The following is a 12,109-nucleotide window of genomic DNA, read 5'->3' as shown; positions in this document are numbered from 1 at the left end:
TGGATGGATGGATGGAAGGAAGGATGGGTGGATGGATGGATGGAAGGAAGGATGGATGGATGGATGGAAGGAAGGATGGATGGATGGATGGATGGATGGATGGAAGGATGGGTGGATGGATGGATGGATGGATGGAAGGAAGGAAGGATGGGTGGATGGATATCTGTTTAGTTGCTGTTTGGGGTTTGGGGAATTGCCCTCTATTCAAGTACTTCCCCCAATTTTTCCATTCTGTGAAGAGTCATTGGGTAAATACTGTAAATATTGCTACAGAATGGTAGTATTATGTCCCTTAGGAGACTAGAGCCATTAGTCATTATCGCCTTTGTCTCTGTTGCCATAAAAATTTAATCAGATTAAAACCCAACTGAGTTTTGTCTGAGTAAGCCTTTCGATTGCAAGTCTCTGGGGTCTGGGACAGAATGGAAGGTGATCATTATGTGGTAAGATAACTGTGCATAAGCTTCTGAGCATCCCTCGAAGAGAGGCAGGCCCCCCCCCCTGGGGGGGCAAGAGTGTGGGCTGCCAGAGGACCCCAGGAAGGCCTTGATCACCAGGCCTCAGGGAAGGGATGGGGGGAGGCCACACGCTCAGAGGCGGAGGTATAGAAGGGACTGGAGAATGGGCCACTTGGCCCAGCAGAGGGCAGGGGCTCAGAGACACCCCTCATCTGCCTCCGACTCCCAAACAAGCCTTGAGAGGGGTTGGCTAGGCTTCCTGGTGGCCCCAAATCTAGGCTCGTTCATTCTTCAAGGCCCGTTGGTATGCCTTTACTGCCTCTGGGCCGGGCCCCCTCCTCCCACAGCTGACGTGAAGGAGGAAGGGCAGCAGGAGGGGAATGAACACAGGAAAGGGTCTGTCCCCAGGGACAGGCCATACCCCGCAGTCCCCCATCCTCCACCTTGGGCCCCCCTGCCCAGATGCAGTTCCCCGAGGAAAGCCCTGATCACACCAGTCTTGGCTTGTGCCTTCAGTGGACACCAAGGACTTCCTGCATTTCTGCATCTGTAGATGGAATCAATTAGCATCAGCGCCTCAAACCCTAGTTCTCGTGGGGCGCCTCCATTTCAGGCACTCTGGAGACCACTCATCCTTACTAGCTGTGTACATAGAGTGTATACTCATTTTCCTCTGAGCCCAGCCTAGGCCAGTTCAGGACGGATCACCGGGGCCAAGGAGGGCACAGTCCCCACTCACGAACACGGTGTGAGGAACCTGCCTGCTTTGGCAGAACTGTCAGGCCTCCATAAACAAACTCGCCCCTGGACGTCATCAGAACATTCTGGCCCTGGGAAGCTGGTAACCCTCAGCAAAGCAACCCCAAATATGCAGATGCAGAGTTGCTCATAAAAATGACCCAAAGGGACGGGTGCAGCACTTAGACCAGACGAAAACAAGGGCTTCCTGATGGCTTGTGCCAGCGGAGGCTGGGATTCTGTCTACAAAATCCTTGCAAAGCCCACATCACTGTGGTGGGAGCTTCAGGCCGTGTCCTGCCCATAGAGGCAGGGATTACATTTCCCTGGAGAAAAGGAAGACGCCCGGGGAACACTCGGCACTCGGAGAGCAGGTCTCCCTGCACCGCTGGCCGGCTCAGGGCCTTGCTGTCTGGTTCAGATTCATGTTGGAGCAGAATCACCATCAGACGGGGGAGATATGTCCTCTCACGGAACCCCCCACCCCCCCGGCCACAAGGCTCTCTGAGGAACTGACTGAGTCCCTTTGCTCTACGAGCGGGTCAACCCTCCAGGTCACCCCTGCTCCGACCACCTGTTGTCTCCCCACCCCACCCCCCTGCCTTGAACTCCACCTGCAGCAGAGAGCCCACGACCCCTCCATACAGCCCTACGATTCTGTGGATGAACAAGCACGAGCAGCGGAAGTTCCTTCCTGCACTACACTCACTCGAACCCCTAGGGCTCGTGGGGAATGAGTTTTGTCTTGAATGTGCCTGGCAGCCCCGAAGATGCGTGACAACACCTCCCGTGCTGTTCTCCTGAATATGCTCCCTTCTCCTGACTGCAGCTCCCCGTCTGCGTGCCACATGGCATCGGGTTCTGTCACCCTCCTGGTTATCCTCATTGGCCTGAGTCTGTCTGTCCGCCATCCTCAGAAGCGGGGGCAATGCGCTGTCAGAGGAGGAAGGAGCTGTGGTCGCTGAGCCCGGACACTGAACTGCCACTGACGTGGCCCCAGAACCCCACACTGCATTCCGATCGTCATGCGGCCCTGTGGACTGGTCTCTAACACTGGTTCATTTTTTTTTAATTTCTCTCTGCTGTTCTCAATTTCACCCCACTGCTGGCTAACATCTTTAGATTCAGTGATTTCTCTGACCGGTAACAGAGGAATTCACAGCCAGCAGGTGGAAATCACACGCGAGCATCATTCCCTCCACCGACAGAACAAGGAAGCTGCCACGGTTGCAAACCTACTGGCCTATGGGGAGGGTCCTCCCGCTGTGGTCCAGGCCGCCGGGGCCCCAGATCCTGTTGTCCATCATCTCTGTCCCCACGTTGCCACTCTCGCCAACAAACAGGCTGTTCTTTATCTCCTGCTTGGAGCCATCATCATAGGGGAAGGTCCCACCACTGTAAGGGGAAGATGTCTGGGGTGAGCTGTCCAGAGCCGGCTTCCCACAGAGCGCCCAGCACAACGACGGTTGCCCTTACCTGGCCAGGGTCAGGCCGATGCCATTGTCAGCAAACCTGGGGACAAGAGTGGATGGTCAGAGCCTGCTCTCACTCCCCACGCAGGGGAGCTGCAGAGGGAAGGACCCTTCCCTGTCCCTGGCATCACTCAGTGGACGCTGTGTGGGGAGGCAGGCTTTACCTAGCACGGGGTTTGCTGCAGGAGCTGTGGGTTCTCCCACTCAGTGTCTGCTTGCAAACATGCGCTCAGCGTTTGGGGCCACGTTGCATCAGCAGCACGCACCCCAGGCTCCGTGAGCCTCCCTCCGCCACCCGTCCCTGCCCACGACTCCAGGGCTAGGTGCGAGGTTGGATCTGGGAGGACCTGGCCACTCTTGAGTCCCGCACCAGGTAAAGACAGGCTACGTGGATACGGTTCCATTCCGCCCCCCCCCCCCCCCCGGCCATCCCCACTCCCATTTCAGCCACAGCAAGAAGGACAGACGGATTCCAATTTCCCAGTGGTCAGGCAGCTACTGGGAAGGGCAAGACCCATGGTCACAATTACACTGTGGCCATGCTTTGGAGTCCAGTGAGTTGCAATTTCAAGCCCCTGTTCAACCACTGACTCGTTGTGTGGCCTTCTGGGAAGGTCACTAGACTCAGCCTCAGTTTACCCTCTCCAAAATGGAGGTGATAATTTGTACCTTCCAGAAGCACAGTAACAAAGACCACCAAGGATTCAGCGCACAGCAGGTGCCCAGAACATGCTGGCTTCCTCCTTTGTTCCTCCTTTCACTGACTGGCTCTGTGGCTGAGAGAGCCTCACCCAGGGACTGTTTGATGACCCAGAGCACCTGCGTATGCTGTTTTTAGGGGGTCTTGGGGGGGTCACTGCTGGCTGGGGGGGCATATGCCTCTGCCTGGGGGGGGGGCCAGAAGGCCAAGGGTCTGTGCGTCTGCTTCCTCCCTGCCCTGCTCTCCTCTCCCCCCGTGGCGGGGGGGGGCACCACCCCCTCCCTGTCCGAGACCCCACGGCTCTTCGCACCGACAGTTGTCCAGCCACACGTCCCCGCCGCGCAGCCAGGCCCCATGGTCCTGGTTCTTATAGGCGGTGAAATGTCTGATGATGGCGGGCTCCCGGGGTTTCAGCGGGTCGGCATCCTGGTGCGGGCTGTACCTGGAAGGCACCGTGGGGAGGGCACAGGTGGCAGTCCTGGACGGACCCCCTTCTGGCCGTGAGCTCCTCCCCACCCAGCAGCCGGCTCACGTTGCCTGGGCGCCGGCACGGAAGCGAGGGTCTCTCCTCCAGGGCCCACCCCCCCGCGGGCCCAGGAGCCCCCACCCCCCGCGGGCCGAGGCAGGTCATGGCGCAGAGGGAAGTCTAGCCAGCCGGGCCCAATCCCGGCGTGCCATGCAGCCCCTGGGGCTGGGAAGGAGGCCCTGAGATGCCCAGCCCCCCGCTGACTTGGGGGACCCTGGGCCTCACGCCTGCTCTGGGCTCCAGCCCATGGGCTCCGAAGCGGAGCGCGGAGCGGGGCTCAGTGGTGTCCAGCCCAGCACACGCCCTCCATCCACGGTGTCACGCCTCCAGTGCCACTCACTGCTGAGGCTAGCCAAGCACCTCGGCCTCTTTCAAGGGCACTGGGCTGTCTAATAACCTTGAGGTTTTGACAGCACCTTCGGAAAGCGGCCCCCGGCCTCCGGCTGAGCTCTGTCCCTTCCCACGAACCTGACGGTGCAGTTCTCCCTGACTTCTCCCTTCCCCTTTTAGATCCCAGCCCAACCTGCCGACGTACCAGGTACTGGCTTTTGCTGAGGGATCCAGGAACCTCTAGAGATTTCTATTTCCCTGCAGCTGCTGCAGCCTAAGCCCTAATTGCAGACTCTGCCCTGCTCAGATTTTCACCACGTTACCCCAGCAGCTAGCTCCATGTCCAGGATGTAGAAAGTGCTCCCTACATATTTGATGAATGAATGAATGAGTGAACGAAGAGGATGGAGGTGGGTCAGGAGGTCAGCAGGGAGTGTGTGCGTTCCCAGGGGGTGACTACCTGGCAGAGATGATGGAGAGGAAGGGCCGCTTGTCCTTGGCGGAGGCCTCAGTAACCTTGACCCCGTTGTCTATGATCATGCCAGCCTGTGGGGAGGGCACAGTCAGGGACACGGTCCCTTCCACTCCCAGGCTGCAGGCACCTCCTCATGCCCAGCCTCCCCACACACTCTTACACGCTCCAGTGAAACCAGCTGTGCTGTCAGGACGCATTAACGGAGGTGAGGGGTCTGCAGTGAGGGAGGTGGGGAGCCTGTATCGCGCTGCATTGCTCAGAGCGAATCTGGAATAAGGTGTGCTCCCAGAGGCGTGTATGACGAAGCTGACGTCTGGAGGGTTACGTGCCTTGTCTAGGGCCATGCGGCTAAGTCTGTGCCCAGAACTCGCCTTGCTCTGGGCAGTTATAAGCCCGGGCCCCACATCAAGGGCGAGGGAAATGTGTCTGCAGTGACTTGGAACTGCTGAACTTCTATCTCGTCTCCACCCCGGGGCGGGGGTCTGGGATCCTCCCACAGTCCTGCCTGGGCTCCTGCCTGACTCGAGGGCAGAACCTCACATTCCTGTTTGGCTCTGAAGGTGTTTACATGGTCAGCCTTGGGCGCCCGCATGGGAGTCAGGGCCTCCCAGTGAGGGGACTCTCGGCCTCCCGGGAAGGCCCAGACCCAGGCTCCCTTCTCCAGTAAGCAGAGGCCACTCTGACTAGTGTGTTCTTAAGTCGGGTGATGTGGTTTGGAAGATGAGGGGCTAGATCCCCAGCTGCTTGCTCACCGGCCACGACCTTCAGCCCCCAAGCCCCAGCTGTGGCCTCCGTTAAGACGGGCTAAGAACACTGATTTCAGGGGACTCGGGAGGCTCCGTGCTGGTCCCAGACGATCGCCCCAGACCAGGACCCTAACCCCAGACAGGACCTTCACCCACTGGGCGCAGGGGCGGGGCTCATGGGGGGCTGGGGGGCAGGCACCAAGCCCAGGGCTCCATCCAATCAGTGCAGCTCAGGGTTCTTGCTCACTCCCGCCTCACCCCGCCCATCCCTCCACCGGTGCCCGTGAGTCCCTGCCTACATGCTGTCCCGCACACGGCCCCCTTCTTTTAAGGTCTCCCATCCAGGCACTACCTCCAATCCAGGCACTACCTCCAATCCAGGCACTCCCTGGCCCAGCTCCCAGCTCAGGAGAAGGCTTCTCGAGGAAGGGGTCCTGACAAGCAGCCAACACAGCCTGTCCACTCCTCGGCTGCCACCCCCCCGCCCCCCCGCCCCGCACCTCTACACTGCTCTTATACGGCCCACAACAGCCTCAGAAACCCCGCTCTGTCAAGGGGACACCGCTCCTCCTCGTGTCTACCCTCTGCCCCGAGAGACCCTTCCTGCTCGGCCTCTGGGACATGGTGCTGCCTGGCGTCCCCCCCCCACAGGCCCCTCTCCCGCCCCACACAGGTGTGCGCAGGGCCGGGTCAGAGAGGATTTCTCTTCTTCAGTCTTCCCCCTGCTTGAGCTTTTTTTCTTTTAATCTTCATGTATCCGTTCCTCTCCAGCTTCCTCATCTGTCCCATCAGGGACTGGACCAGAAGATCAGCCTGGACACTCTGGGCCCTGGGCACTGCGCCAGCGCCCCCAAGGCCACCTCTGCCCCCCCAGCGGCACCTCTGGTCTCAGCCTGGCTCCCCAGCTCCACGTCCCATGGCTCCGGCCTAGCTGCAGTCCTGGCTGGGCGTCCTTGGCTCACCTGGAGTCCCCAGCACCTAGCGTGGCACTGGACTGAGGGGCTTCTGTTTTCCACCTGCCCTCTTGGCTCTGCAGGGGTGGAGCACCCCACTTCCCGGGAACGAAACAAAGGGATCAGAGGGGAGGCTGCTCATGCTGCCTCCACCTCCTTCAGAACGGCCTCCTGATTTTCTCTAGCTTACAGGCCAGGCTAAGCCTTCACGGTCAACACTGCGCCCACCCCACCAAGGGAACTGTCAGATGAAACTCCTGTGCCCAGCTCAGCGGCCGCCAGGAGGTGCCGCCCTGCTACCAGCCTGGGCTAAGGCGCACCTTGCTTCTCCTTCTGGCTCCGACCAGATGCCAAGGCAGGAACAGCCACGGGACATTCTTGCTAAGAATGGCCAGGAGCCGAGGAGAAAGGCTGCTTGGTTTTCTTGCAGACGGGCGCTAGGAATGCAGCGGCTGCCGCCGGTAGCCAGGAGGCTGTCCCGGCTCTAATGATCTGCAGGTCTGGGAAGGAGGACCAACAGGCCGGCCCAGGGGGACGGAGTCTGGAAAGACTTACCCGGTAGTTGGAATGTGCTCGGTTATGGTGGAATTTTCCCAGTGGAATGTGCTCTGAATAACCTGGGGAGTACATTCCCACCGAGGGGCCTGTCGGCACGTGGTGGAAGATGAACCAGAACCCGGTCTCCTGTTGGGGGGGCACAAGGGGAGAGCCACAGAGATCAGCCCCGCAGACTCCTCCTTGCTGGGGCCCTACTCGGGCTGGACCTAGCACTAGCCCTGAAAGGGCCCCACCGCCCATCCCTGGACACGCCTCCGGGAGGCAGTAAAAAGCCCTGACGAATGCATTTTGTGGGGTCTACCCTGACTGTGGCAGCCCTTCATCGGGTCCTACTCTACTGGTCACGGGCTCCAAATGGCTGGCTTTGAGTCCCTGATGTTCTCGGCTTTTCCCTTTCCTTTAGCAGCTATGGAAACTGAGGCCCAGGGACAGCACCTGACCCGCTTGGGGTCCCACGGGCGCTCAGTGGCAGGGACGAGTTCGTGAGAGCAAGGCTGTGTAGACAGAATGCCGTGTCTGAGTCCTCTGCGTGCCCCTGGGAACGTTCTCCCTCCCTGCCTTGGCTTCCCCGCCCAGCAGATGGAAGGTATGGGTACCTGCCTCGCAGGGTTGGTGCAAGAATTAAACTGTTTTAGCTGACAGTGCTGGTGGGGCCAGGCACGGCGCCAAGCCACACCCGTCTGCATCTAATAATCAGTCATTTCAGTAAAGTGCTTTGATCACCCACATGATGAAGGCACAGGGCCATTACTGAAAGCCACGTCCACGTGACCCCTTTGCCCCAGCGGAGCCTGACCTGGCGGGTCCCAGGCCCAGCCCCGGCCCCCACCTTTACTTCCGGCCAAAGAAGAGTCAATTCTGCTCACCTCAGACCCCGCGGCTGCACAGTTAATGAGGTTGTTGTTGGGGTTGGCCATCCAGAAGGTGGACACTGCACTGTGTGTGGGGGGGGGGGACAGAGATCGCGTGGCGTCACCCAATGGGCCGCTGGTTCCCTTACCTCTTACCAGAGGCTTGAGAAACCCTCAGTTTGTTGTGAAACCCAGTTTGCTCGTGCGAGCGCGGAGCATTTCAGCACCTAAAGTGCTGGAGCTTAAAAGGGGCATGTGGGTCCATGAGGCGGAGGCAGCTGATGGGTGAAGTCTGAGCCGGGCTCTACAATAGAGCGAAGGCACCGGGGCCCGGGAAGGGGGCCGTTACTCGGGGAGAGGCCCCGCATGGGAACACTGATCACACGGGCAGTCCTGTCTCTGTCTCTGTCTCCAAGTGGGGGAGTACAACCCGTGCCCGCGGGTACCCACTGTGGCACCCAGGTGGCAGCCCACGCCTTCTCAGAGGAGCACTGTGATGATGGCCATGGGCAAGTGAAGAAGCAGGCCCTCCGTGGACTCCGGCTGAGAGACTGAGGGCAGTGGGTGGTTGAGGGCTGGGAGGCAGCCCTCAGAAGCTGCTCAGAAGCCCCAGGGTGCGGAGGTCAGAGGCCCGGCTGGGTGGGTGAGTGAGCACCTGCTCGCGGGACCCTCCAGGGCGCAGGCCTGCTGTGGCTCACGGCTCGGGGCTGGGGGCAGCAGCAGGGGGCGGGGGAAGCACTCACTTGCAGTCCTGCCTGGGCTTGGGGATGTACCCCGGGTAGGAATCTTCCGTGATGGTCTTGCACATCTTGCTATCACGGTCGGAGGGGAGGAGGGTTCCAGACTTGACGAGGAGGCCGAGACAGTGGTCGAAGGTGTTCCGTTCCTCTGGCCCATCTTCCGTGAAGAAGCAGTGGCCCAGGGAGTTATAGCCCACCACGTCCTTGACCTGCGGGGATCAAGACCGGGGGACCTCTCACCCAGCGTCCAGGTGTTCCTGTGCCTATGCATTCATTCAGCAAACGTGACACGGCATCGGCGGCACCCCGGGTCCCACGAGGAACCCCACAGGCTTGGAGAGGGCCCTGGCACATCAGTCTCAGAACTAAAAGGTCCTTACAGGGTCTCTGGCCGGAGCCCTGACTCCCTGCCCGAGGCCAGACGGCCCACAAACATCCCTGACAAAATGGGCATGGCGCTTCCACTCGAATGTCCCAGAGACAGGATGCTCACCACGTCAAAGTTAGCCTGTCCGCAGCAGACCACTGACGATGGTGAGAAACACCCCACTGATCTTAACTGAGGTCTTCCATCTGCACCCCTACTCTAGGGCCCGACGGCCCAGTGCCGTCCCCACTAAGAGAGGCTCCCGTTCCCCTACAACATCAGTTCGACCCACACCAATTAACTACCTACCAGCAGGCCAGGCCCCGGAACATCTAGACCCCACCCTGAAACAACTCCCCCTTCAGTACCATTAACACTTCAAGGGGCCGTCCCGTCCGGCCCTGTGCCTTGTGGGGTGTTTGGCGGTGTCCCAGGCTTCTGCCCTCCCCACATGGCAGCACACCTCCTCGGTGGGACAGCCAAAAATGTCTCAGACACTCGCTGCCAAATATCCCCCCGGCTTGGGGGTGATACAGTTCCCTCTGGTTGGGATGCACAAATCCAGGGTGAACAGCCCAACTCCCCCCCGACTCTTTCCGAGGACAGAGCCTGCCCTACTCCAACATCCGGGCAGCCACGCTCTGGAAGCATCCGGAGCCGGGACCCTTCGTGTCCTTTTCGTCTTGCTGAAGTCTTAACACATTCCTAGAACACTTGGTTTTGGTTTTTTGCTTTGTTTTGTTGTTGGAGCTGAGGAAAATGAGACTCAAGGAAGTTAAGTGATTTGCCCAAGGTCGCGCAATTGCCCAAGGTCGCGCATGTTCAAAGGCGGGCAGGGCTGGGACCCCCGCTTTCTCATTGTGTCCATTCACCCCACAAGGGGAGGATCCAAACACACTGGCTGCCCTGTTCCGGGCCAGCTCTGTTCCCTCCACATCCCTCCCTAATCTTCGGTCATTGGCAAGGGCGTGATCTTGAGTGCTATTCAGTCCTTCACTAAGCAGGGCAGTAAACACCAAGGTCATCGGATGGGGCAGCTTCCTTGCGTCCCAGTGAGCTAGGACTGCTGGTTATAAACAGCAGGGAGGGAGAAGGGAGGAAGCGGTGCTGCTGGGACTGGCAGGGACGGCTCTGGGCAAGTCCCATGCCGCCACTTGCAGAGGAGGACACTGACGTCCAGGGAAGGGGCGTGGGGTGTCCCAGCAAGCTCACAAACCTGGAGGTGGAGCCATGTTCAGACCCAGGCCTCCTGCCCAAGGCTCTTTCAAAATCCTAAGCACCACTTACCCCACTGTCCGATCACACCCTGCGTGGCCCTTCTTTGAAGGCAAGTGAATAAAAGATGAATCAGGGACATTCTTATTCTAACCAACACCCCAGGGAGAAATTCCCTCCATCCAAGACCCTTGAGGTGTGCTCTGGAGAGAAAAATCCCCATCGAAAGGAATAATAAGTACTAGTATTTGTTGGGTGTCAGGTCTGTTACAGATATTATCTCGTTTAATTCTTAACACAGTATCATTCCCTTTCGCCTTCCTTCCGTCCCGGGACAGAGCCGAGACCTGATTCTCCATCCACCTGATTCGATAACTTGCGTGCTAGTCTGTTGTCAACAACTCCAAACGGAAAACCGGCCCTCTCATTTTGTGCTGCATTTCTTCCTTCTCACCAGGGGTGGGTGAAGATGGCGTAGGGAGTGGAGGGGAGACAGCACGGTGAGGTAGAGGGAGGGGGGAGCCGCTGGGTGGGGAGCCAAAGATACAAGTTCAAGTCTCAGCTCAGCCACCGACTTGCTGGGGCCTCGCCCAGGTGTCCCTTGGGAGACAGGTGCCTTCTAAAATCTGGCTCTTAGGTTTCTGATCATTCTGCCTTAGAACATTTCCCAGAATTGAATATTTACACGGTGACACAGCTTGAGACAGAAAGACTGACAGATAAATCGGTACATTGTAGCCGCACGCCCAGACACATAATACACGTCTGCAGGTGGCTGCCAAGTCCCTGGGCGCGCTAACCCGGAGCCCCCGCCCCGTTCTCGTGCACAAATCACATCTTTCCCTTCCTTCTTCTGCACATCACCCCTGCTGATGGTTGTCAGTCCTAGAAGTCATTCCTAAAGGCTGTTTTAAGTCTTCAACTATTGTTAGGAGGGGTCTAGGCATGAGATTACGAAGGAGGAAATTTCTCAGCCCTCAGGGACTGCTTCATCTAAAACGACCTTTTAATTTATTGTCTGAACCAGGACATTTTTTTAGAGCCAAGGAGGGGTGCTGTTAGAAACGAAGCTGGGAAAGCAGGTATAAAGTGGAACATTCCATGCAGATCAACCTGCATCGGCAAGAAGAAGAAACTGCTGCTTAAGACAAGCAAATACGAACAGAAATCGGCCCGGCCCGATTCTGCCTTCTAGGGCGGCTATGACACCGTTCCTGCTAGGGAGAAGCATGACCCCAAATACAATCAGATTGAAAGAAAGACTGTAATTTCCAGGCTTCTACCACTTATTTTGTGTTTTTCGAGCCGTTGAAGAAAAGAGCCTATTTTTGCAGTCTTAAGGAGTATTTGACAGCGCAGACAGAAGCCAGGAAAGGCGGCAGAGGACCAGGTCACACTCCCCCTGTCGGGAAGGACCGGGTCCCCGGAGGCAGCCCCGGTGAGGTGCTAGCAAGAAGGGAGCCAGGGAAAGAGGGGCCTGGGGCCCATTTCCAGTTGTTCCCTGAGCTGATGGGTGCTGCGCCCACCCTCTTCCCCAGCACGTCTCTCCCCCGATCTGCCAGCAGGAGCCCCGGCCTGGGACGCTTTTGGGGAAAGCACGCACCACCGTGTGGGTTCCTCCCGGGGGCTCAGGCGGGAAGGAGAACTGGGAGCAGCTACAGGAATCAAGAAGCCAGTGAGACTCTGAATTCCAGAAACCGGGAGAAGGGGCCAACAGACTCCTGGCCCATGGTTCCCAGAGCTGGGGCGGGGAGAGAGGGAGCTGGGCTCCCGCCATATGCACCCAGGGGGCGCAGCCACGGGCAGGAGAAAGCAGTGGGATGGGCGTCTCCCTGAGGCTGGACGGTGGGGGGCTGCAGCCAGGTGTGGGCCGCCCCGGAGCCGCACAGAGTGCTGGACGCATTTGCACCAATGCACTGGGGGGGGGGGGGGGGGGGTGAAGATGGGGGGATCTTTTCTCCCTCCCTCCCCGCCCCCGCT

At 58.9% G+C, this 12,109-nt stretch overlaps 1 protein-coding gene across 5 annotated transcripts in view; it reads right to left on the bottom strand.

Annotated features, from left to right (window-relative positions):
• The window catches only part of CEMIP (cell migration inducing hyaluronidase 1), a 196,156-nt gene that overhangs the window by 15,144 nt on the left and 168,903 nt on the right, over positions 1-12,109 (bottom strand). For all 5 annotated transcript variants that reach the window (XM_073882175.1, XM_025893245.2, XM_073882177.1 and 2 more), the window contains 7 exons: positions 8,551-8,756; positions 7,823-7,892; positions 6,954-7,082; positions 4,685-4,770; positions 3,679-3,810; positions 2,673-2,708; positions 2,436-2,591 (listed from right to left, as the gene is read on the bottom strand). In XM_073882175.1, the coding sequence (XP_073738276.1) occupies positions 2,436-2,591; positions 2,673-2,708; positions 3,679-3,810; positions 4,685-4,770; positions 6,954-7,082; positions 7,823-7,892; positions 8,551-8,756 (815 nt within the window). The remainder of the gene's footprint in view (positions 1-2,435; positions 2,592-2,672; positions 2,709-3,678; positions 3,811-4,684; positions 4,771-6,953; positions 7,083-7,822; positions 7,893-8,550; positions 8,757-12,109) is intronic.

This window comes from Callorhinus ursinus, unplaced genomic scaffold (assembly GCF_003265705.2).
Source record: "Callorhinus ursinus isolate GAN/ISIS: 27379988/994484 unplaced genomic scaffold, GSC_fseal_2.0 scaffold45, whole genome shotgun sequence".
Classification (NCBI taxonomy): Eukaryota; Metazoa; Chordata; class Mammalia; order Carnivora; family Otariidae; genus Callorhinus; species Callorhinus ursinus.
Note: the sequence above shows the minus strand (reverse complement) of the source record. Positions and strands in the feature narration are given on the sequence as shown.